Source organism: Chelonoidis abingdonii, chromosome 5, assembly GCF_003597395.2.
Source record: "Chelonoidis abingdonii isolate Lonesome George chromosome 5, CheloAbing_2.0, whole genome shotgun sequence".
In the NCBI taxonomy this organism is placed as follows: Eukaryota; Metazoa; Chordata; order Testudines; family Testudinidae; genus Chelonoidis; species Chelonoidis abingdonii.
In genome coordinates this window covers 46,593,161-46,620,201 of record NC_133773.1, presented here as the reverse complement: position 1 = coordinate 46,620,201, position 27,041 = coordinate 46,593,161, and the positions used below count along the sequence as shown (strand labels likewise).

General features: G+C 40.2%; 1 protein-coding gene across 2 annotated transcripts; it reads left to right on the top strand.

Annotated features, from left to right (window-relative positions):
- Window positions 1-23,603, top strand: MFSD8 (major facilitator superfamily domain containing 8). 2 transcript variants are annotated; one of them, XM_032806031.2, is made up of 12 exons: window positions 1-421; window positions 6,635-6,726; window positions 7,644-7,687; window positions 9,412-9,652; window positions 9,973-10,086; window positions 11,273-11,417; window positions 13,220-13,278; window positions 15,038-15,146; window positions 19,147-19,281; window positions 19,910-20,013; window positions 20,099-20,358; window positions 22,850-23,603. In XM_032806031.2, exons 1-12 carry the CDS (start codon window positions 339-341, stop codon window positions 23,054-23,056), a joined length of 1,593 nt encoding a protein of 530 aa, XP_032661922.1. In that variant the 5' UTR covers window positions 1-338; the 3' UTR covers window positions 23,057-23,603. The 2 variants fall into 2 exon arrangements, with proteins under 2 accessions (XP_032661922.1, XP_074922371.1); XM_075066270.1 differs by lacking the exon at window positions 7,644-7,687 and having other exon boundaries at window positions 328-421.
- The last annotated feature ends 3,438 nt before the right edge of the window (window positions 23,604-27,041 follow it).

Below are 27,041 nucleotides of genomic sequence, written 5' to 3'. Positions count from 1 at the left end.
GTTGTTGAAGTGGACCACAGAAAAGCCTAACTGCTAGCAACCAAGCTCACACGTACCCAGCGCCCCGCCTTTCTCTAGCGTCGCGCGCGACGCAAGCCCGACAGCCAGCAGTAACGGCCAGGGAGCGCGCGCGCACTGCGCGGCGGTCAGGCGCGCCGGAGGCTGCCCGGGATAGCCAGCTCCTGAGCGACGCCGCCGGCAGCAGCGGGGACAACAACAGCAGCTGGTGTCATAGGCGGGGCGGTAGCGAGCGCACTACCTGGGGGAGGGGCAGGAGGCTCCTCCTCCGCCTGCCTGGTGCCGGCGGCCGGGGTCGGAGCTTGTGTTGGGCACCAGAGATGGCCGCGGTCGCTGCGGATGCCGCCCTTGCTGCCGAAGAGCAGGAGCCTCTGCTCCGCTCAGGAGGGGATGACGAGACCAGGTAGGACGCCCGCACCCGACTTTACAGCCTCCTGGGCCCGTCGGACCTTGCGGCCGCTGGCAGCCCGCTGTAAGGTGGGGACCCCGCCCCGGTAGCACGTGATACTGCCGTGCCGAGCCTGCACCGGGCACTGCCGCCGGCGCCCCAGCCAGCGGCTGGGCGAGGGGCTGTGGAGCTTTGTGTCCGGGAGTTTGGTTCAGCCCGGTTGTGCCCAACTCGCCTGGGTCGGCCAGTGGCAGCGGAAAGCCGGGCTCCCTCAGCCGCCGTGGGGCAGAGGCGCGGTGCGCATGAGAGGCAGGGATTCCCCGCGTCGGCAGCTAGGGTAACTTGCCTAGCGGGCTCCCCTGGGTCTGTGGGCTCAGCTTGGCTCCTCCTTGACTGCATCAAATAAGCCAGTTGTGATATTATATCCCCCAGAAGCCAACCCTACTGGGCTATCGCTCGTAGCAAATTAGATCTGTGCTCCTGCCTCATTCCTCCCAGGGAAGGTGAAGTGTAAATCGCTGTCTGTGCGTAGCACTTTGTATCACAGTATCTGTGATATGGTCGCTTGGTGGCAGGGGCAGTGCAAGGATGTTTCATGCCCTAGGCGAAATGTCCACCTTGTGCCCTCTTCCTGCCCCCGAGTCCCCACCTTGAGGGGCCCCTTACCATGCCGGCGGCTTTCCCTCTCTGCCCTGAGGCACCCTATCCATGCCCCAGCTGATTGGCACCTCAAGCTTGGGAGGCAGGAGGAGTGAAGTAGTGATGGTGTGCTTGGGGAGGAGGCAGAGCAGGGGTGAGCTGGGAAAGGGAGTTCCGCTGCGTGCCACTCGTCCCCCCCCCCCCCTTGCTGCCAAAGAAAATGCTGTTTCCCAAATCTGCACCAGCCCTGCTTAGTGAAGCACCGAGCCTGCTTCAGGTATGCTCAGCATACCTGAAGCAGTAGCATTCATGTGTACAGATAAGTCCTTAGAAGATAACTATTAATCACTTCCTGAGACAAGTGCTTATTTAAGCTTCAGCCTTTTGCTGTGAGGGTGGGGAAAGACGTCTGCCAGGTACCACCCAGATAGTGTGATCAGGGCCGGATTAATTTTTTGTGCGCACAATGCCAAACATATTTGTAGGCTCCCATCACTATGTGGTTGTGATGGGCCCCTTCCAAGTGTTGGCCCGATGTGATAGCACCATTGATGCCATAGTAAATGTGGTATTAATGGGATGAGGATGAAAACATTTACGTATTCAAAACCAAAATAAGATATTTGAAGCCACACTGAGACCTCCATTTAGCCCATAAAGAACAAACTGGGCTAATATCAATTTACCCAGAATACCATTGAATTTGGTTTGTTTGGGAGGAGGTTGTTTGTTAGTATTCTCTTTTTTCTTTAAACGCTCAGCTCCTGCTTGGGGTCTTGAACACAAGTGCTTAATTAGCACAAATATGAACCAGATTAAGCCTGGATGTAGCAGTCAGTGGTGTCACACCTGCATCTCCCCACCACTTGCTCCTTCACCCAAAGTGATGTTGCGTAAATACATTTTTTGAAAGCTGCATTTTCTACTTTGGTACAATAATGTTTACAAAACTTTGGGGCAGAGTGTGGGGAGGAAAATGGCCTGTGCCTATCTTTTGCAGGGAGAAAAGGTCACTGACAGAAAACACATGCTTTACCACAAAGGGTACCACAATCCAGTCTCAAGCTCCTACCCCAATCTTCACACCTGGGCTCTCCCCGCCGTCCCCCTTACTGTCCCCATCCCACACTACTAACCCCCAACAAAAGCACTCCTCAATCTCCTTGCTACTGCCAACCCCCCCCACACACTTTCACCCAAGAGCTGTTAGCTCCCTCTCTTCTTCTGCCTCCCCACACACTGAGCCAACCCCCACCTTCAGCCCAGATTCTCCCCTCCCTCCATCTGTCCCCTGTCTCACTAACCTCTATGTTAACGCCCTGCTTCTACATCCCCGCATGGAGTCACCACCAGCTTCCCCATCACACTCCGACTTTCCCCACAACTGCCCCTTTCCCTCAAAACTGGGCTGTGCCCCATCCTCTCCCCAGAGTGCAGAGGGGCAGTTTCTGGGCATTCCCACTGGCAGGGGGCTTGGCAGCCAGCACTGACAAGCTCCACTGTCACTGCCGACACACACACACCCCGCTCCCAGGGATCACAGACAACCAACCCCCACCCTGAAGTGCAGGGTCGAGACAGTGTCCAGGAGCCCCTGGGCATCACATTCGCTGGGAGGCTGCCCCCAGCTCCCCGTTGCCCCAGGAGAGTGGGGGAGACTCAGGGGTGTGGAGAGCCAGGAGCTCCAAGGGGGAGGGGAGCACAGCGGGATTAGTGCCGGGAACCCTCTCCGTGCACCAGACCATTTCCTTGCTTGGGGTTTCTTTTTGGTCTGCTCCGACCAGTTCAGCTGGGGTGGCTGGTAGCATGGCACAGGGCATTCTGGGACTAGTAGTGCAGCTGACAGGACCCCAGCGGAACACAGTGGTGTTTAGACAACAACTCCCAGCACACTTTGCATCACCAATCCCTTTTGCACCTGCATACTGTGCTCCCCAGGCTGCTGAGTGTTTCAGCTGGTGCTGGGAAATTGCTGACTCTCCACATTGCTGGGCTGTGGCTCAGGCTGGATTAACCTTTTGTGGGGCGCCTTCCAAGTGTGGGCCTGGCGCCACTAGAGCCATTGTAAACCAAGTACTGATTGTGATATAAAGTGCTGCGCACAGACAGCGATTTACACTTCGCCTTCCCTGGAAGAAATGAGCCAGCTGCACAGATCCAATTTGCTACAACCTATATCCCAATAGGAGTAGCATTTGGGGGATATACCACAACTGGGTTATTTGATCCAGTCAGGGAGGAGCCAAGGTCAAGAAGCTTTCAGAGACCAAAGGCCTATTCAAGCACCACCAAAGTGGAGCCCACTGGTAAACCGCCCAGAGCCTGGCCAGCTGTATTTTGACCATCTGTATGGTCTATGGTGGTGTCTCATTTTGGTTACGTGCATGGGCAGAAACTGGAGGATGACCCCATCACCTTTTTTTCCTTCTTCTTTTGCCTCCAGCTCGCCATGTTGGTGATGAGTGAAAGTTGCACTCGTCTTTTGGCTGCTGTAAAATGGGTTGGTTTGAGTGAAGATGCCAAAGAATACTGTGCACATCTTTAAAAGTCTGTCATAGCTGTTGTCATGGTTATAGGGCAAGCTGCACTCTAGACCCCTTTCAGTCTTTTAGGTCTGCCCTCCTCAATAGAGCAACCTAAATCTGATGGGACCCAACTACAAGTGTGGGATCCAGGTAAGGTCAACTGCAACAACCAGCCCATTCAGGGTCAGTTTGGCATGCCTCCTCCTGCCTATGGAATCTCCACAGCCACAGTTGTATGCCCTGCTCTGACTGCTTCTGCCACCTCACTCTGCTGTGTGTGCAGCAGAGTGAGTGTGCCAAGGAGTCACACCGCTTCTCACCCCACAGCACATATAGCAAGCAAGATACAGTAGGAGCAGGGGACACAGCCTCTGGCACGCACAGCCACCACCACCACAATGACCCCATGGGCTGGAGGAGGTGATGGTGGTGCTGACTCAAGTTTGGTGGGGGAAGGGTTGGGCTCGGTGGGCTTGGGTCTGAGTATGGCCTAAAAGTTAGGCTTGGCTTCCTGCCTGTTTCTCAAAGGTGGAACACATGATCCAACTACTCTGCGACTGACAGTTTGGGTGGTAGCCCACTTGTTTCCCAACTGCGTTAACATGAGAGGCACAGATGAGTTTAGCACCTGTAAGCCCTTTTTCCCCTGGGAGCCTGTGTCAGCTGCCTATTAAAGTAACTCACAATAGCTTCTTCAAAACAAAGCATTGTTCTATTCATTCAAAGGTAGATAGCATGCAGAGCCATAGGTAAAAACAATAGAGGCCTTTGTGCATACTTCGCCTATTTAAACCTGAATGTTTCCTTGCAAGCTTTGGAGTGTTCCATTCAGCCCAGTTAACTTCATCTCTAGGTTGGGAGGAGCAGATGACTTTGATCCATTCTTTCCCTACTTTATGTGTTTTTGTCAGCATCTGGGCAGCTGCTGAGAACCACCTCAATCACTCTTCTTCCCTAGGCCAACATCTGTAAGGTTTTAGTATTTTAGTATCCCCTTTAAGTCTAGGCTCAGGCCTAGGAAAAGTAAATCTTGCTAGTGTCAGTGAAGCCAGGTATGGGCATTGCTAATTAAAAGCTTCCACTATTGTTCCGTTAAGGGTATTAGTTCTATCACAGTTCTGTTTCCTCTTTGCTTTCTCCTCATCAGCCTCCTTTAATTTAACTCTGTACAGTCAGGCAGGATATCAAAGAAGGAAACTGAGATAGTTAGAAAAAATAATACACATAACTCCCTCATTCTCTGTGGTTGTCCATCTAGATATTATATACAGCACTTTATCACAGTATCTGGGTAGTACCTGGCACACACCTTTCCTCACCCTCACAGCAAAAGGGTGAAGCTTAAATAAGCACTTATCTTCAGAAGTGATTAATGGTTATCTTCTAAGGACTTATCTGTACACATGAATGGTACTGCAAAACCAAAACCCTCACCCCAAAACAAAAAGGAAAAAAAACTTCGCCAAGTGAGAGCTATACAAATACAAAAACTTGTCAACCCCAGGTCAAAGTACCTATAACAGAGATGGTCCCTCACAAATAGAATTAATCAGAAGAATCCTGTGAAGAAATTGGAATTGTTATTGCCTCTGAAAAATAAACAGAACCTCAAGATATACTTTCAACATACATCGTATAAAAATAAATCCTTGCTCATGTTACTATAACAATACAAAAACCTGTAGAAGAACACTTCAATCTCCCTGGATACACAATAGCAGATTTAAGGGTAGCCATCCTGCAGCAAAAAAACTTCAGGACCAGACTTCAAAGAAAAACTGCTGAGCTCCAGTTCATCTGCAAATTTGACACCATCAGCTCAGGATTAAACAAAGACTGTGAATGGCTAGCCAACTACAAAAGCAGTTTTTCCTCCCTTGGTTTTCACACCTCAACTGCTAGAAGAGGGCCTCATCCTCCCTGACTGAACCAACTTCGTTATCTCTAGCCTTCTTTTTGCTTACATATATATACCTGCCCCTGAAAATTTCCACTACGTGCATCCGACGAAGTGGGTATTCAACCCCGAAGGCTCATGCTCCAGTACGTCTCTTAGTCTATAAGGTGCCACAGGACTCTTTGTTGCTATAACAATACTTTAGATCTTTTATCTTGGAATGATAAAAAAATTAACTTTTCACCAGTTATGTTGTTTGTTTACATTTTTCATTTCACAAAGCTTGGAAATAATGAAAATAGGCTTGTCAGGTTCGCTTTTGATTGTAGTCATTTTCAGTTGTTAGGGTTTCATTTTATTTTTCTTTTAAATTCATAACACTGAAAGGGAATGTTTAGCAATCATGATTTAGGCCACAGTCCTATAAACCCTTATGTGAGACAAAGGAGTTTGCCTACATGAATGGCATGCAGGATTCAGGGTTTAGGCATAAGCAAACAAAAATCAATCTCATTGATGCCAGTTTTTAGCATGTTGTATGAACGTTGAATTTACTTGTAAAAGAAAAATACAGCATGGGAAAAAGTGCAGTTTTCCAATAGATTTGTCCTTTTGCTATTTTCAGTCTCTGTGGTGCATATAAGTGAAAGGCATATCACAGTCTGATTTTTCTCTTGAGTGCTTCCACAGTTTAATAGGAAAGCGGGAGCCAAAAAGCAAGTATGTGCTATGATAGGTGATGTGTCTTTCACTTCAGCAAGGCATACCACAAAATGCTGCAACTCAGAGGAAAATATTGGAGGACATATTTATTAGGTATATAATATTGCTGAGCTATATGTGACATTGTGTTATTGTAACAATCATTAATAGAACATGATAAAATAGGGTAAACATTTCTTTTTAGAAAACATAAGCCATTTAGCGCATGCTGCTGTTTCATCAAAAGATGAGCTTGTGTCAGAAACATCAGTCTCATTTAGAATGTGTGTTTTAATGCTCTTCAGTGAACTGTTAGGAACAATGTAAGCTACAAAATATATATACTATTTGTAAAATTTGAAGTAACCTATGAAAAATGCTTTTGATGTCCTTTAGGCTGAGAAATTCTCAGTGCTAAACAACAAAATGATATTATTTCTTCTTTTTTTGTTATTGTTGTTGAAGATACGGGGATGTTGTGGAAACCCAACAGCATTATAGGAGTAGGTGGAGGTCCATTCGTATTATGTACCTTACAATGTTTCTCAGCAGTGTAGGTAAGTAATCTTGATATTCATCCAGCAGAATTTTAACACTATTTGTACAATAGATATATTATTTTGATTTGAGAATTCTAAGAAGTCTATATATTAAAACTATTTCTGCTTTCTTACTAGTTATTTTTTATATAACTTTTTTTATAGATCATAAAAATGCAATGACTGCTTGTGAATAGAGAAAATGAGGTTGATGAATTAAAAGGAAGGATAAATAGCAACCGTTGGTATTAAAGAATGAGGATTTCTGTGCGATGTTGGAATACAAATATTGGATTTTAAAATACATATACTTGCAGATGTTTTTCCTCGTGGGGCATCACAGTACTTTTTGTTTCCCCGATCTATCAAAATTATCTTTAGCTGCAGAACAGTTTTCTCTTTGACCCCCAGAGCCAAACTCCTTAATGTGTGAATTCAGTTGATTTCTGGTATCTGCTTATCTTTGACTTTTTGTTTTGGTTAGTGTGATATTAGGATGGTACTTAGATTGATGAAGGATTGAAGAAAGTATTAAATGTAAATGTAAAATTATTTTTTGATACCAGGAAAATCTGTTTCTTTGAGAGCTCTGCTCCCTAATATGGATTGAGGAAAACACCTATATATAGACTTCAGTGAGACCATGATCATACTCTAGGTGTTCAGTGCATTAGACTTTTTTACACATCTATGTAGTGTGGTGCCCTTATTTTAACTAAGAGTTCTTCTAACTGAAAAGCAGTTACTGTTCTTTAATCCAGCATGGCAACCATTGTACTTTTCATTGCCATGTGGAGCTTCAGTTTGAGAATACAATATTTTAAAAAAGCAGAAGCATTAGCCCCGTTTTACAGTACTTGATTAACGATTACATATAGCAATGTAAAATAATTCCAATTCTGTTTTCTTGTTTTTATTTTTTTAATACATCACAGGTTTTTCAATTGTAATTATGTCAGTATGGCCATATCTGCAAAAGGTTTGTGCATTTTAATGATAATGAGTAATGATTTTATTTTCTGCTCTATTAGAATGTAAAATCACTGTTAGAGCTTTATTGTGGTATATAGGGACTTTACAGTTTAAGGCCCAATCCTTCAACATGCTCTATACAGGAATAGATCTCGTTGATGGACCAGGGACTTATTTATCTAAACTCCCCTAATAGTTTAAATATTGCATTTTCAGTAATTAGTTTTCTGTTTCACACTTCAGTCACTTTAGCATAGGAATACTGTATTGCTATTTTTAAAGATTGATTCTTATTTCCACGGTAGTAATTTGCACTACCATGTAGCATGTTGATTTTTTTTGTACTTTTAATTAAATTTGTGGTACTGGATTTATTTAGAAAAGACTGCCAAAGCAACATGTAGATATAAAGATATCTTGCAGTTTTAAACAGTATTTGAATAAAATCAGGATATTTGGGGATAGGTATTATTTTTCGTTAACTTTATTGAAGTAGGTTCCATTAAGATCCCATTGTGCTAAGCACTATTCCGGGGGTAGGCAACCTATGGCACGTGTGCCGAAGGTGGCATGCAAGCTGATTTTCGGTGGCACTCACACTGCCTGGGTCTTGGTCATAGGTCCGGGGGGCTCTGCATTATAATTTAATTTTAAATGATGCTTTTTAAACATTTTAAAAAATGTGTTTGCTTTACATACAACAGTAGTTTAGTTATATATTATAGACTTAGAGAGAGAGACCTTCTAAAAACATTGATGTATTACTGGCACACAAAACGTTAAATTAGAGTGAATAAATGAATACTCGGCACACCACTTCTGAAAGTTTGCTGACCCCTGCACTATACAGACACAGAGAGACATGAGGTCTGCTTATAGAATGTACCGTAGAAAACGTTATACTTTATAAGAAATTCTAACAATGAAACCAAAATAGTTGTACTAAGTCAACAAGTGGAAGCATATGACTAGACTGAAAATTCCCTCTCCCAGCCTCTGACAATTTTTAACACTCCACATAAAATCTGTCCTTTAATTTACCAATTAATAATGGTTCATCTTATCAATCTTTAACCATTAGGTGTCCCAATCTTACTTCACTTCAAGTTGTATTGTAAATTGGTAGAAAACTGTAGATATTTTAGATAATTTGTTTTCCCCAAAAGGACTTTTAACAAAGCTATAAACATACTACGTGAATCCTGTTTATCTGTATGTTGGACAAGTTGTCCAGACTTAAAAAAATAACATTTCTACAGATAAAAATCCCTATGTGTCAAGGACTATTATACTCCAGTCTTTTTTGCGTTGATGAGGGAGAGCCTCATCCTCGTGCCAGTCTCTTTACATCATGTAAAAGGGCTGGAGTGGTGTAAAGGGACACATAGAAGCCTAGTTTTGGCCATTTTAGGAACTGTGGGACGACTTCCTTCCAAAGACCCTCCTGTCCCCTATAATCTCCAGCAGAGAGGGCATGCTATGGGTGGGAGGATCATGATGGCAGCATGGGAAGACTGAGGGCCTGTCACTGCACTGAAAGTTATGCAGGGGGTGTCTCTAGCCTCTGGAGCATTTCAGGGTCAGGAAGGTGGCTTAAAGCTGCATTAGTGCCCTCTGACCCTTGGCTGTAAGCTCTGCACTTTAGCAGTATAGCACAGAATCTTACGTGTTTTTGTTGATATGATGAATAGCACACTGTAATTTTTAAAATCACTTTACTTATTTCTGCAGATTGATCTGACAGCAGATGCAAGTTTCTTGGGATGGATTATTTCTTCATACAGTCTTGGACAAATGATAGCCTCACCTCTGTTTGGTTTATGGTCCAATTACAGGCCAAGAAGAGAACCACTTCTTGTTTCAATTGCCATTTCTGTGGCTGCTAACTGCCTTTATGCCTATGTCCATTTACCTACATCACACAACAAATACTATATGCTGGTTGCTCGTGCCCTTGTGGGGTTTGGAGCAGGTAATTGCAACAGAATTTAAACTACTGAAGATTAATTAATTTTATTTGTGTTTTACTTAAGAGAGGACAAGCTTTACGGTTATGTTAAGCAAAATAATTTATTAGGCAAATAATATCTTCCCAAATGATTAACACAGGTAGTTAGCTAACACTGCGTACAGATCTGCAAAATTACATACTTTCTTGTGTGCATATAATAGGGAAACATTGAGTACATTAGCAAACTGCTTGTTTGGTATGTAAGAGGGTGGTGGGAGAGGAATTGAACTAACTGTGACTGGAGATTTAAATGTATCATTCTGATTTTTTTCTTTTTTTAGGAAATGTAGCAGTAGTTCGGTCATACATAGCTGGTGCCACTTCTCTTACAGAAAGAACTAGTGCCATGGCCAACACCAGTGCTTGTCAAGCAATAGGATTCATACTAGGACCAGGTACAACGTCTCTTATTTCCTTATTCCTCCAAAACAAATCACACTCCTTTTGTTATTTAGGAGAAAATCAGACATTAAGTTTGAGGCTGGGAATCTCCTCAGCAGCAGTGTGCACAAAAATGAACACGTTTTGTCATAATATTAAACTGAATACATTAGCATACTGCTGTGGTTTATTCATAAGTAGCTATGCGGATATTACCTCCAAAAAAGTCTAATTGTTTGAGAACAGATCTGTTCATGTAATTTTGGTGGCAATTTACCAGGTGTGACTGGATTAACAAAGTAGGTTTGGACTGTTACTTCCATTGCTAATTAGTTGATGGTGTTCAGAAAATGAAATGGGGGAAAAAAAAAGGCATCTCTGCAATGCTTCAGCAGCTGCTGGCCCATAAAGACTCTGCAAACTAGCAGTATCTTATTTAGGGTGATGAGAGTTTGGCATTGAGTGCCTGTGCAAGCCTGACCTCGTTCCATAGGTAGCTAAAGACTCTACCTTGCCCAATTACCATAGGAAATTATGGCTGTTGAGCATGTTTAGTACATCTCCTTATGTCTCAGGGGGTGAGAGTTTTCTATGGGTGGCGGGCTGTCAATCAACCCTGGAAGTAGCATTAAAGAGGCTACACAACCAGAGAGGCAGTCTCCCTGAATGACTCACATACAAGGTGCATTCTTCTTTCCCGTTCTCCATTTTGATAGCCACTCTGCCAAGTTCCTGATAATCATAGGCTAGGCAGGAGAGGAGCTCTTACATCTGTTCACACACTCTTGTTCCCACTCATCACCTGTTTAGTGTTTAATTTTTTTTTGTCTGTTTCCCTTCTGTTGGGCCTAGCAGAGGGGATACCCCCATCCCATGCTAGGGCATCCCTACAGATGGGTAGATGGAGTAAGCACATCCAGTTCAACTATAGAGAATCACAAGTAGATGGTAGATGTGGAGCTAGGTAATTTTCCTTTCGTGGTCTTATGCAGCTGACTGACTTGTTCTTAGTGTCACAGTGCTGTTTATTGAGAGATTCATATGGCTTTCTGGGGATTGCAAGTTCTACAAGCTGCATGTATTTCAAGATAGTTAGGATCCCATTGGTATCCATCAGATGACTGTGCACTGGATTCCCCAAAGATAATGCCTTAGTAATTTTAATGTTTGAATTTCCTGAGGTAGTTTTTTTATCTTAAGTTTTTCAGACTTGCTTCTCTCTGATTGGAGAAAAAGGAGTGACATGGGAAATAATTGATCTCCAGGTGAACATGTACACAGCACCAGTTCTACTGGGAGCTCTCCTAGGAGTTATTAATATAATTCTAATCTTTGCTATGTTCAGGTAATTAAATAGAAACTAAAACATTTTCTTGTTTGAATATTATGGATAGTTTGTTATGGATACTTTCATTATGCTTGGCTACTTATCAAAATAAAATCCAATGAAATTATAAGAGTAAAGGATAGAATTTTCAAAAGAACATAGCGATAATATGACTGCTATTTTAAAGAACTAGAACAATAATATTTACCTCTTGAGCACGTACATTAAAAATATAAAGCCTTGTATTATTCAAAGTGGCTAGTTTCTGTGACTCATGCATCCTCACTTTTTAGTAAACAAAACTTAGTGATGTATGGTTGAGATACAAACCAATAAAAGCAAAATGTTATGACAATAGTGTCAGTAATTCAGCCCTGATAGACCTAGCAGATAGAATTTGAAATGCATCTAGGGCTCTGCCCAGTTCTATGGCGCAAGGACTGTCTTTATTTTTATGTATTGCATGGTGCTCAGCACACTTTGACAATGAACGAATAATTGAGACGTGTATTTGTCATGTTTCCAGCAAAACTTACCCCAGAGATGGAGTTGAAGTCCATCCAGTCTCATTGCCCTGTATCACAATTTTGCTTGTGAAGCTTCTGCAGTAGGCGGGGTTCTTCACTGGGGCCCCAATTCAGGAAAATCCTTAGTCCCATGCTGTAACTGCTTTTGGAAATTTTTGCTTAGCTTTTACTCGGGGAATAAATATAAAAGGGCCATATGACCTAAAGCATATCTTTGTGGCTATCATTTCTGAAAAAAAGCCCAGCATGAGACATGAAGAGATGCCATGTGCCCCAAAGATTACTTACCCCCTCATTCTGAAGATACAGCTGATGGAGAGGGAGGCCTCCTGTAGTTTTCTGTTCAGATGGTTTATACCACCAGAATATTTGAGATTACGGTGCATTCAGCAGAGTAGCAAGTCCAATGGAATCAGAAGGTTCCCTGCTCCCTCCTCCTTCCAGATATGTATGGATAGTTGGTCCTCACCACATATTGTTGTTCTGGAGAGTTATTCCAGGCTTAGTGCTATAAGACTTTTCAATAGTTTGGGTAGCCGCAGCGGGGGAGAGGATTGGAGTCAGCATACGGAGTTATCGATATGCGGCATGCAGGAAACTCATTTATGTTCCTATGTGTCTATACCTCCCTGCTGCAGAGCTCACTTTATTTTGTATGTTGCCATTTTGATGCATATGTGCTAACTTGAATAGGTTATCCCATTTCACAGCCAATATATGTGAATTTGTAGAGCCGTTCTCACCATAGAAAGCCACACAGAATTTTAACTGAACAGAACCAATATCTGAAATCACTGTATTGTGCACCCCTCAGAAAGGATCCTATGTTCTACAGTACGAAGGCACAGCAATGCGGACTCAAATATGTTGGGCCAGTCTCAGGGCCCGATTCATGAAAGCAGTTAAGCACACACTTAAAAAATTTTTAGGAATAGGGATGCTTTCCTGAATTGCGTCCTTAAATCCGAATTTTGCTAGTTTTTTTTTTTTTTTTAAAATATGGTGGCTTTATACTTGCAGATTCTGTTTTTAAATACATCTTGAATAGATGGAACAAAAAACTGAGTGCCACATTAACTTCACAGAGGATTATCTATAAATGGGCTTAGAAGTATCCAGACTGGTATAGATTCCAGTGAAATCTCTTAAGGTATGCACGTAGTGTTTAAAAGTGTGAAGACTGGTTAAGATACAAGCTGGTACCATTTATTTATTGTTAGAAATGTAACTGGCTTGGTACAAAAGAAATGAATTGGGTAAACTGTACTAATGAAAACAATTTTCAATCTTTAGAGAACATCAAGTGGATGACATAGGAAGACCATGCAAAAGCATCAATTTTGAAGCAGAAGGTAATAATTTTCTTTGAAAACTGACACATTCTATACTTTATAACAATATGATAGTAAATTAAAGTGTTTTTTATTAGTCAACCCTTAATATAGAAATACTACAAAGGGTGGTGGATTGAACAACTCAGAATTAGTAATGGGATACAGAACCATCTGTCTCCAGATTGACTGAAATCTGGCCCAAGTTGGTAATGAAATAGTTATTACCATCGAGACATTTTGGTGATAGTATATGTGGGATGAGCTAATGATCAGTACAGTTCCTTCTAAATTTGTCACCTTCTGACTGTCTCAATGGAGACCAAGGATTAAATTGATGTGGAGATTGAACTGCTTGTTCCAACTGATCACATAATGATACTCTTATCAGCTACACCCAGCCACCATTTGTATACATAATTTTGTGTGATGTTGTGCAGTTTTACTGTGTATGAGCCGTAATTTACAGAGTCCTATTAAAATCAATGTTACACAAGTCTAGGTTTAAATTAGAGGTAATATATATAAGTTAAATTGGTAACCAATTCACATACAGTTCTTGCTGCACAAGGTGCAGCTCCTACCTACTCTACAATATGTACCATACAGCATTTGTGTAGCCTGTTATGCAAAGTTCAATTTTTTAAAATGGTGTGCACATCCCATTCACTTGTATAGGTTTATACTATCTTAGGAAAAATGACAGCTAATCATAAACCCTCTTTTAAAAGGAAACATTATATTGGTAATTTAACCATTTCAGTACCATATATTATAGTTTTCTATATTAAGTTATAACAGATCATTGAAAACAATCAGAAAATCAGTTTTTATTAAATTTAAACAAAAATCTTTGAAATCTACCATTTCTGCCATGTTGAAAATTTTTGTGGAGGTTGTTGCTGGGGCCCTTTGTTGCTTGGGAATTCATCTGTGGAATATAGAGCTATGGAGAAGCTGATTAAGAAACAGATTCTCTATTTAGTGTGATCTTCAGTATTTTCCAGGATTACTTAATATTTGTCCCTCACAAATAAGAAGAAATCAACAGTAATTTACATATTTTCTAGGAAATGGTGAATACTCTTTCCACCATCATTCAAATCATGCTCACTCTTAGCCAGAGCCAATTTTTTAAATGTAAGTAAAGGAAAATTGAAATGTAAATCCTTCTTTTAAAAAAATAAATAAATAAAATTATTTACTCCCAAAAATTGTCTATACCCAAACCCAGAAAGATTCATGTCATGAGGCGTGGCTCCTCTCCTGCCTTCTTCCTGCAGAAACTGCACAGCCTCCCATGGTTGTGTCATCAGAGTGTCCTTTTATTTTGAGTTCCCTCCATCCATTTCACAAGAGTCCTTGTCAACAGTGTATTTACAATGTTAACCTAACTTTTGGCCCTCTCACCAGTGCCTGAGGGGAATGGAGGTCTCCCACCTCTGTGTGACTAGGTTCAGCTAGCCCTTTTCCTCCCTCTCCTTTCTTGGCATTTCCTTCGTGTCTCTTTATCGGCCTTGGGCTGATGGGAGTAATTGGCTCCGTATACCATCTAACCAGCCAGCCTGATTGACTAATTACCCCCATCAGCTTCCTCAAGAGGAACTAAGTAATAACTGAATGATCAGGCTCTCCTGTTTGCACCCTGCACTCTGTCACAATTGTAAATTAAGCATAATATTATTAATACTTGTAGCCACAGAGTAACATTAGAGCTTATTAATTGAATTGTAAAACTTCTTAATTTCACAGTTTAGTTCATTCTTATGTTTCTTTACAGAAAGTGATTATGTGGATCAGGATGCCCAAGGGAACATTGACCAGGTTGCTGTTGTAGCAACCAACATTCTCTTTTTTGTCATCTTGTTTGTTTTTGCTGTCTTTGAAACGTAAGTCTACCAATTTTCTCCTGTTACTCATTAGTTAATGTTTGTAAAGTTCTTTGAAGAGATAAAGTGCTCATCAGCTTTTCTGTTGCACTTATTACCATAACGAAATATTTTGGAAATATAAGTAAGCATTATCCCACCTCATCAAAAGGAAGCCATAATTAAAATTGAGTTGTATGATATCTTCCATTTAGTGTGACACATCAATTTAACACATAGTATCACTGTGTAGTACTTTTATATAAGGAACCGTTATATTTAAACTTTTGAATGAAATGTAAACCCAAATTGTTGAACATTTGTGGCTATTGAAGATTTCATTGTGCTCCTCACACAAGTTGAGATGTAAACACCAGTGTCACATCAGATTTCAATAGAGGTAATTTAATTCTATCTACCAAATCTCTGCAAGGGAAATAATATTTTCAGTTGGATACATTGTCCTTTACCTCCTGTCCTAAAAATTGTGTAGCCCTGTAGTGCATTTGTAAATGGCTAGTGCATTCCACTTCAGACTTGTTTCAATAGTGGTTAAAGCGATTCTTATATATAGGTGCAGTTTGCAAAGTACTTTAGTATCCTTTAGGATTAAAGTATCTAGCTATGTTAAATAAGAGATGTGACTGCAGTGTATAAACCTAAACTTGAAAAAGGACAAGTCAGTGCTTAATAATAATAATAATAATAGGGGGATTTCATAGACAAATGAGGGAAAATAAGAAAATGTACATCTTTTTACGGTGACTCTTGTACATTAAAATGGGCAAACTGACATAATTTTTAAGGGATAAGCTTGTGTGCAGAATTTTGAGCTATAATATCACGTATTTGACATTTCTGTTCCCTACTGAGTGTGTCTTATAAAAATGTATTTGATATTTACAAAATATCTCCATTCGGACTTCAGTTTGACAAAATGTAGCAGTTTTTCCTGTATACAGTGGTAAATTACATGATTTTTTTTTTTAAATGAACATAAGTTGCTGCATGCAATAGAACTCTGATGGATCTTAAGTTTGCTTTTTTCACTGGCAAAGGTTGGGAGTGCTATATGGAAACAGAATTGCAATGCATAATTTTGATGGCAGTAGTGTCCAGCCTTTCTTGTTAGATCGAAGATCACTACAATTGAAGATCATTTGGTGGAATGAAGGGAAGGGAAGGGAAGGAGAAGAAATGAATGGGGGGGGATTTTAGTAAGTGAACATCTATTTTACCCCAGTGGCAAAGGGGCTGGTGACTACAACATAATGGCCAAATTTTCTTTGCTTTGTGAAAGGAAACAAATGCACATCTGCTATGGGGCTTATTTCTTTACCCTCTTACTTCCCTTGTCCTTCTCATATGAACAGAGAGCAACAATACCCAAAGGCGCAAACGATTCAATGTTTATTGGCGTGAACTTTCAGCAAGCATGATTCCAGTTTCCTTCCTTAGTGTTCCCCTTCCCAGCTCTGACACCACAGAGCCTTGCCTGTGTCCCTGTTTCTGTTCCCATCCCCTGTTCCCATTCCTCCCTTTAGCAAAATGTGATCCCAATTCCCCCATTCCCAGTTCCCATTCCCCCTCCCTTATTTCCTGATTGACTGCAGACTATATAGTAAAACGTGAGTTTTGCTTAACTATACCTTAACCAATCACTTTACTGAAATTTAACTAACCAATTCTAACATATTGTAACATGGTTATCTAACCAATTATATCCCACCACCTTAATTGGTTTACACCCAACAAAATTAATTATACAGCAGACAGAAACAATTAAAGAACCAGACAGAGACCATGCAAATAAACATACAAAACAATACAGAAGTGAGGATTTTACAACTACATTTATACAGACATAAGGGTTCTCCAGCTGTGTCTATTGATAAGTGAGGTCTTACCAGACAGAAAACTATCAAACTAAATTTCCTTTTACATGTTTTAGGCTCTTTCCTTTCTCTGGTGGTGATAGATCGGATCACCTTCCTAACAGCCCCAGATTGCCTTATTTCAGTGTGACTAAACAGGGCCTCAGACTGTCACAGTGAGAGAAGGCCCTTACACGGATAGACAATGATTTTGATTCTTTCTTTTATACCTCTATAACTAGTTAAGTGATAAGAATACACCGCAATTCTTAAAGTATAGGCCTTTGCAGACAGGCCTGAATATCTATATCCTAACACTCCACCCCTTTTTTTTCTTTTTCTTTTTGGGATCCTCCTGCCAGGTATCTCTGGAAAAACATAGGACATATGGCAACACGTTTCCTAATAGGGCCAGGCATCGAAGTGGAAGGTGTCGATATTCCATTTGTCCCACTGCCCCTTGTGTAGTACAGTGCCCTGCACCTTCTCTCGTACGGGCAGACCACACCTATTCCAATTAGTGTTCCAGACTTCCCATTATATTGGGCCCGAGAAGGTTGGGTCCGGGCTGTCTTGCACACTGCGGGGTGGAGAGGGCATACTACATTACTTATAGGTTATTTTTATATGCAACGTAACACAAGTACAGTTAACAATGCACAATTCACAGCAACACCGAGTCCTCACCACTGCAGTATGGTCCAATATCTGAGACACCACCAAAACACTGCCTCTTCTCCTTTGACTGGATCAAGATTTTAATGTGTTCAGTTGTTGGCAATTGCAACAAGCTGCCCCTGCAGGTTTTGCATGCTTTTGTTCACATTATAAGTCCACTGAATGTTCACAGAGAAATGAGTTATTGTCCAAACCAGCTTAACCACTTGGTATGGAATCAGGCAGTGCCCTGGTTCGATTATTTACAGCAATAAGATTTACAGATTTATTTGTACACCAAAGTCCAGATAGCAGCATAGAGATGTGTGTAGTTTGGTTAGGGGCTGGTGTAATTGTGCCCCCGAGTAATATGTACGTTTTTAGCAAAACACCTTATACATGGTACACCCAATTATCCACCCCTTGGCATAGGCCATTGATTCTGCTCCTCCATAGTCATAGGAAAGGGGCACATTTAAACATCATCTTTGATTTACATCATTTTACACACCCCTTCATTGATTTCCAGTGAGCTCCTCCCCTTCTCATTATTTATATCCTAACAATATCCCATTAACAGTAACTACAGCTGTATAGCTAAAGTTTGAACACCATAAATAAGTTACTGTTCAGCCTTAAATATTTATCTTTTACATGCAAAGATCCAGATTTTTCCTCTCCAACGTATTAATTGTACAGCACCATGAAGCTATTGAAATAATTCATGTTACATCAGTGTAGAACTGGTATAATGGAATGGAAAGTCAGGCCCAGAGGATTTGTTATAAGTAATGTACACTGTTTATAACATTTTGTGATGCATGTTCTTGTCTGTTTGTCAGGAGGAAGGCTTCTGTATGACCATATCTGATGGCGCCCACGGGGGCATCTTAATGCACCTGCGTCCTGGCCCCCGGGAGAGCACCCGACAAAATGCCACCAAATTTCAGCGGCATTTCGGTGGGGACACCTCTTGATGACGCCGCTTGATGTTAACAAGTGACATCATTGAGAGGCGTCGCGCCCGAATTTTGGTGGGGACACCTCTCGATGACGCCGCTTGCCGTCGACAAGTTACGTCATCGAAAGGCGTTGCCCTCGAATTTTGGCGGGGACGCCTCTCGATGCTGCTGCTTGCTGTTGACAAGTGACGTCACTGAGAGCCGTCGCCCCCGAATTTCGGCAGGGACGCCTCTCGATGACGCTGCTTACCTTCAACAAGTGACTTCATTGAGAGGCGTCGCTCTCGAATTTTGGCGACGCCTCTCGATGACGTCACTTGTCCACGGCAAGTGGCATCATCGAGAGGTGTTGCCCCCGAAATGCCGCCGAATTTCGGCAGGTGCTCCACCGCCGCAGTGGTTCTTCGTCTGGCACCCGCCAAAAAGGTTGGGGACCACTGCTATAGAGAATAACTATATGGATGAGGCTGTTCTGGGATAACCTTTGTACAGGTTTTATTAATGTCTCTCTTATTTTTTACTGCCTAGCATAGCTACTCCATTGACAATGGATATGTATTCCTGGACCAGGAAAGAAGCAGTTTTTTATAATGGAATAATCCTTGGTGCAATTGGCATTGAATCAGTCATTGTCTTCATGGTGGTTAAAGTAATTTCTAAGAAGTAAGTCACTCATCAGGTTTTTGCTCTTGTTTATCTTAATGTAAACAGACAGGAAAATGTTTATCTTCAGAAAAGTCTGGGGAACTTTAGGTCAAGTATTCATTATCTGAATCAAATTCTGCTCATCTTATTTGAGCAAATGATAGAAATGTAGGGGTTACAAGGGGACCTCTAGAGATCACCTAGTCTAGCCCCCTGCCCTGAGGCGGGATTAAGTATACCTAGACCATCCCTGATAGGTGATTGTCTAACTTGTTCTTAAACACCTCAAAGAATTGGGATTCCATAACCTACCTAGATAACTTGATCCAGTGCTTAACTATCTTTATAGTTAAAAAGGTTTTCCTCATATCTAACCTAAATCTCCCTTGCTGCAAACTGAGCAGATTACTTTGTAGATATGAAGAGCAATTGATCACTGTCCTTTTTAGAATAACCTTTTACATATTTGAAAACTGTTATGTCTCCTTTATGCCAAATTCTTTGAACCAAATAGTTCCACTTACGTCATTGGGACTAGTCATATGAATAAGTTGTACAGGATTTGTATTTGTGTATAGTAGATTATTTTTAGATACATTTGGTCATGAATATGTATTATTTAGTTACAGTTTTCATTATTCAACAGGACTGGTGAGCGTGCTACACTCTATGGAGGCCTACTGATTATCTTGGTTGGATTCTTTATCTTGTTACCTTGGGGAAAAAAATTACCCAATATCCAGTGGGAAGGTATAATTATAAATAACGCTAAACTGTAGTCTAAGCATTTAATTAACATCTTTTTAAAATGGGGATTCCTTGCTTAATTTCACAGATATAAAGAATAATTCTGTTCCCAGAATCATCTTCAATGAAATGTTTACACCTCTCTGGAAGCTCCAAACAACACAACTACCATCCAATCACACAGCAGAGCCAACAGGATGCTCTGTTGTGCAGCCCTGGTGCCTGTACACTCCATTGATTCACTTGGCCCAGTATATAACCTCTGATATACTGATAGGATTGGGCTATCCAGTCTGTAATGTCATGTCCTATACTTTATACTCAAAAATTCTAGGACCAAAACCTCAGGTAAGAATGAAAGCTAGGGAATTTGTTCAGATTTTGCTATTACTGTAACATGTATACTTGATGCCATAGTTTGTTCCATTGGTCTTTCTATCAAAACTGCTTTGTTGGTTATGGGATGAATCGTCTTGTTTGTTAGACATTTGAAAACAATGAATGCGTATGACTTTTTCTACTTTTGAATGCTCTTTATCAACACACAACATACCCATTTAAAACATCTGCTGAAAGTAACTTTTTTTAAAGAAAAGTTGTGAAAGAAAATTGTTTGATTCATAGACCAGAATGATCAGTTAATCTAACTTGCATATCCCAGGATGCAGAACTTCACCCAATAATTCCTGCACTAGACACTTATCTTGTGGTTGAACTAGAGCATAGTTTTTTAAAATAGCATCAGTCTTGTTTGTATAGCATCTAGCACAGCGGGATCCAAGTCCATGGCTAGGGATCCTATGATTATAGTGGTAGTAAGTGATGAACAATCCAACAGCTCCCTAGATAAGCTGTTCCTGTGATTAATTATCTTCACTATTAAAAAATGTGCACTGTACTTATCTAGTTTCAGCTTCCAGACACTAGATCTTGTTATGCCTTTGTCTACTAGATTAAAGATCCTTCCATGGTCAGAAATCTTCTCCCCATGTAGATATTTGTAGACTGTGAACAAGTCACCTCTTAACCGTCTCTTTGTTTAGCCAAATAAATAAAATTTCTTAAATCTTTTACTGTAAGCCAGGGTTTCCTGTCCTCTAATAATTCTTGTGGCTCTCCTCTGAGCTCTCTTCAATTTTTCAACATCCTTTTTTGAAATGTGGATAGTAGAATTGGATATGTTATTCCAGGAGTGGCATCGCAAATGCTGTATTGGTTATGCATCCAAGAATCTTGTAAGCTTGCTTTAGCCACAGCATCAGACTGTGAGCTCATGTTTAGCAGTTATCCACCATGGTCCCTAAGCTCGTTACAGAATTACTAGTTTCCACAATATAGTGCCACATCCTGTAAATAGCACCTTCCTTTTTTGTTCCTAAATGTATGTTATTTACTTCAGTATATCAAACATTTTATTAATGGAACTAAAGGTTCATTTGCTCTTATGGCATAGGAAATAGCATTATGGAGAGCTATAGAATATTGGGGTTTTTTTTCTGTCTCCACACACATCTAATTAACACATTGGGTCTAGCTTCCAAAGGTACAGGTATGTGAAGTCGGACTTATTAGGTTTCCTTCATGCAGTTGGGCCACTTCAAAACACTAGCAAAGATGCAAAAGTAGCAATTGTTTTCTACACCTGTGCTTCTACTTGAAAGATTCATTTTAAATATCCTGGTCTGAAATTGTGAAGTCACCAGGTGCTACATGGTATTCAGCAGTTGTGTCTAGGAATGGGAGGAAGGATAGGAGACAGAATGATAGTTGTGTTTTTAATAAGATAATTGAGTTTGGCAGGTTTGATGTTTTCAGTTCTTCTTCGAGTGATTGCACATGTCCATTCCACTTCAGGTGTGTACATGCCCTGTGCACCAGTCAGATTTTTCTCAAGGTGACGTGTACTCTGAACAGTCCAATGCTGCTGCATGGTGGCTTAAAGGGCAGAGTCGCCCCAGACCCACCTCAGTTCCTTTTTACTGCCCAGGATTGGTAGTCAGAGTTGTCTTGCATTCAGGACATCTAATTTTTAAAAAAATCTGATTGTTTTAATTGCATTACGGCAGTACATTGCAGTAATAACTATTTGGATATTTTCTTTAACACTGAGAAAGGTAGCTACTTTTCACTTCTGCAGCCATAGCTGTAAGAAGAATTGGTTAAATTTGTTGCTTTTGCCAGCAACAAAGACATTCTACAACAATAGAGAAATCTCCAGTGATCTTAACTGTTTTTAAAATTTAATAAAAGTCCTTTCATGAAAAAGGAAAAAGAAAATTACACAAGAAGGTGAGAACTTCAATCTATTGATCCAAAGACTTCCCTGTAATTTTTATGATTATTTTGGAGTATGACATTGTTATATCTAAATATGTTAATCATTAGTGTGGGGGAACATCATTCACACCAGTGAAGCAATATAAAGAATAAATATGAACATGTCCATGCTATCAAAAGGAGTAGATTTAGATAGCTGCAATTTATTCAGTTCCCTCCTTTAGCACCATGATGCCTATAAAGCACTAGTAGCTTACAGTGACTAATCAGGTGGTAAACTGAGATCACTGCTTACTGTAGGTAACTTGCTTCCTTTCTCTCTACCTTTTCTTGTTTTTTCGCATCCATCTGTTGCATCTTATCAGTCTTTTTACTGTATCTCTCTCCAGGCATCTGATTATGACTGCTTATCTTTTATTGCTTAAAAAAAAATCCCAAGTAATAGTCATAGACCAAAGGTCCAGAAAAATGAGCAGTGTCTTTCCTGATATCTTATATACGTTTTCTGTTGTAATTAGAGTAACTCATGAAAATGAACTCATTTTTCTTTGATCCTTTCCAGGGTATCTACATGGGCTGGTTAACTGCCTCTGGAAGTGGAGCACGTATACTGGGCCCAGTGTTTGTGAGCCAAATATATACTCATTTTGGACCTCGTTGGGCATTCAGCTTAATCTGTGGAATAATTATATTCTCTCTCTTAGTCCTGGAAGCAGCGTACAAGAGACTTACTGCATTTTCAGTCAGATATGGAATGATGCAACAGTAGATTTATTTTTAGCTATGCAAAATGAAAATCAGAAATATGTAATTGTCTTGTTTTTAATCAGGGGTGCCTCAGTACAGCCTATAGAGCTGTACTTGTAACTGACAATGGAGCCTGTGAAGCAGGCATAGCCTAATCACTAATACATCTTGATTAATGTAATTATTCAAAGATTACATTCTTCCTTGATTGGGAAAGCTATGTTTGATCACAATGCAGTGCTAGGGTAGTGCATGCTGGAGTTTATAGTTTCCAAAAGCGTCAGACCTTTGTGTTAAATGAAATGGCAAGCGTAGGCCTTAGTTGTAGGAAGATAGTGGCCATACTGTAAGCACACCCTTTTTAAAAAGAAAAAAAATGCTGCCTTGATTCTGTGAATCAGGATTACTAAAGCTTCTTGTAACTACAAGCTTGACTGAACCATGTGCACTTTGAATCAAAACACCTACCTCTTTTAATCAAATAAGTGAATGTTTGTTTTCTGACATGCAGCTTGTTTCAGTGGATTAACCAACAGCTAATAGGAAAAATAAACATTTTGTTCTAACAAGATACCTGTAATTTATTGTGAAATAGATGCGCATGGCAACTGTTCAAAATATTTCAACAGCCTTGAGTGATTTAAACTGAAAAAACTATGGCTGGGATTTTCACAGGAACAGCTTTGAGTTTGGTGTCCAACTCCTACTGAATATTAATAGGTTTTGGGTAGCTCTTTTCCTGTGAAAATCCCAGTCTAAAATGAGTTATTTGCAGATCATTATTTAATGCATAAAAGTTCAAGAATGTGATTTATATAATTACACAAAGTTATGAAAAGACATCAAATCAGATTCAGTAATGGATAAGAATTATGCATTCTAAACTGTATTTCAAACAGAAGTATCCATCTGTAGCTGAAATTAGAGCCATGGCTGCTCTTGAGTATGTAACTGTATGCTGATTTTAGCGTAATTGAGTACCTATAAGCCAAGGTTAGAACAGACTACTGAAATAATGTTACTTTAAATGCTGACTAAAGGGAGGTCATAAAATTTCTGTTCCCTCTGCAGGCTCAAGATCCTTTAAAATAGGAAAGGAGCGTGCACTCGAAGCTTCTGTACTACAGAATAGGATACTGTAAGCATTCCAGCACCAAGTAACTAATAAAATAACTAATGTTAAGTGTTCTCGAGGGAAGAGCTGTGAAATGGTAATTGAAATCTTCTGTGTTTAGAGGGCCACAACAAACTAATGACTCACCTTTCTGATTAAAGCCAAGAGTAAGTTATAGCTTTTAAAGAGAAATTCTAAAATATCAGACTTGGAAGGGACCTTAGGAGGTCATCTAGTCCAATGCCCCCTCTCAAAGCAGGACCAATCCCCAGACAGATTTTTTTCCTCAGTTCCCTAACTGGTGCCCTCAAGGATTGAACTCACAACCCTGGGTTTAGCAGGCCAGTGCTCAGACCACTGAGGTATTGCTTGTCGTGTCATGCCCCTTTGGTTTAGTTGGCCTATCAGAAAAGTATGTTAGCCATTTGTGGTCTTGAATAGTAACAGGGCAGCTGTAATAGAGCATCTCAAAGGTTGCTTTGACCTGAGAAGCAGCGACTTCAGATGCAGCAAAGGTTAAGTAATGTCGTCATTCCACTTTCAATCATCAAGAACAGAATGCTTAACAGGACTGAAGCTAGAATAAAGTGAGTAAAAAAATCTAAGCAGAAATGAGACTTGACTTAACCTTAATGGCTGGGATTTGTAGACATGAAAACTCCACCCAGTACCTACAAAAGCTTCCTGTATTCCCAATAAACTTACCATTAAAAGGAGAATTGAACAATACAATAAGATGAAGAGGGACATTGCATTACCTGCCGTTAATTTGACACTTGATCTAAAACAGATGCTACTCCTAGTCATGAGAATTTTTCAGGACAAAAAGCTAAGTTGCAATGTTACAGGGAGGTAGGCTGAGTGTTGAAAAGTGCATTTCCTAATATGCAGAAATGGTAAAACTTAAGTGTGTTGTGATTTAAATTGTTAGGCATTCTACCTTTCTATTAAATATTGCAAAAGTCTTGTTTTTGTTTCACAATACCATAAATAATTCTGAAAGACTTGTACACTGAATGAATGAGTAGCTTAAAATATCTTTACAGTTAAAGGAATTTCTTTAGAGAGTTAACCAAAAAATTAATGCTTTCAAAGTAAAGCTTCTGAATAGATACAAGTATCAGATGATTAAAACCCATTCTCTAAAACACCAAGGCCCCTGCATATATCTTTTAATCAAGAGGCTAATTGGTTTCTCTTTCCCCATTCACCAAAGTCAACCATATTCATTTATTTAAGATCATAGTTTCAAGTTTTGAAAGACAGCATAGATGTATAAAGCTCTAAGGCAGCCAGACATCCTTCATTGAGGAATATCAGTTCAGTGCTTGGCTTCCCAGGTCAGCAAAACTGTTCAAAGCCATTTAAATAAAAGTAAAATCCAAAGACCAATTTACATATGTGACTGTTTACATATGTGGATTGTGAGAAAGATAGAAGAGTACCTACATATCTTTCCTACAGCTTCTCCCTATTGATCAATAAATAAGTAGTACTCTCCCTCTGGTAGATGTACAGTAAGGGTGGGATTTTCAAAAAACAGCTGGGTAACAAATACACAAATAGGAATGACTTGTAAACTACATAAGCACTTGAAGATACTGTAATTTCATCACAACTGATTGACATCTTACAGAATAACCCACAAAATTTGAGTATTTCACAAACAAGTTTTCAAGTAATGCATGTAGATATTGGCTAACTTAAGTGAAAATTGAATATTTGCTTTTATTAATATTGGGACAAATTTCAGATTGCCAGTCTTTTAGGACGTATCATCACCATGTTATCCCCCTCATCCTTCCAAGACTAGCCAAACACACTGTTTCATTATGAGTTTTAAGACTTTTAGATGTGAAGGTTTGAGGCTTCTAACCCCACCCACACACCCCCTGGAAAAAAAAAATGTATGACACTTTCAGGTGAACATGTGACTGACTGCAAGTGTATATACAAGCGTAGCAATACAACATAGTCAGGGCAGATAGATACAGCAGTCCTGACAGCTTTCTCCATTTTGTTCTGCTCCACAACTGCTTGTTAAAAAGGTCAGGCCTAAAAGACTGCTAGTTCTGTGGCATGAGCCAACCATGAGCAAGCTCAGTTTTGATGGAGAAGAGGTTAGTATATTAGGCCAAGGGCACCTTCCACCAGTTGAATTAATAGTGTAACTAATTTAATTAATTACAAATTCCACAACCGTCAATAATCCTTCCTTATACTGACACTGATCCGGGATATAAAATATATACTTTTCCACAGTGGTGTTAGCTAATTTAAGTTTAAGACACTCTTCTCTAACAACTTTATTATTTAAGATATTACCTGCTTTAGAAAGACTTCACTTTTAGACACACTGAATTTTCCAGTTACAATGCAGAAAGTGTGACCAGTAAATTCTCCCTGCTCTAAGAACGTGTAGTATTTGAATATTTATACATTTATATTTATACTTTTCTAGTTTTAAGGATCTTTATTTTTAATAAAGGTCAACGTGTTGCTATATTTTTTGCTTATCTGTACTAATTCATTTTGCCTAGGAAGCTAGCTAGAATTAAAATGACACTACAGAAGTATGTTTAGATTTAACGCTCTTTGGTTGACTCTACTTACAGAGCTGATTCCTAGTCCTCCCATCCCAGTACATGATGATCTTGAAATTGTCTGAATTAGGAAAAAAGCTACATGTAGCTATACTTTGAACGACAACAGCATTTACAATGTAAAAAGTAACTGGCATAGTACTTACTATGGGGGGGAAATTCAGAAATTCTGTAAATCTAAGAAGAATTCACCATCGTACTAGACCCAGTGCAGAGGTGATCTATACCCAAAGGAAGTATAAATTCGATATAATGATCACAAGCAGGTGCAACCTGAATTTTTTTCAGCT

Bases quoted from the DNA above. Each gene is read 5' to 3' on its own strand.
- MFSD8 (XM_032806031.2), top strand. From the start codon at position 339: ATGGCCGCGGTCGCTGCGGATGCCGCCCTTGCTGCCGAAGAGCAGGAG. The intron at 10,087-11,272 runs GTACAACGTCTC...TTTTATCTTAAG, and splicing joins AGGATTCATACTAGGACCAG to TTTTTCAGACTTGCTTCTCT. The intron at 20,014-20,098 runs GTATAATTATAA...TTAATTTCACAG, and splicing joins ACCCAATATCCAGTGGGAAG to ATATAAAGAATAATTCTGTT.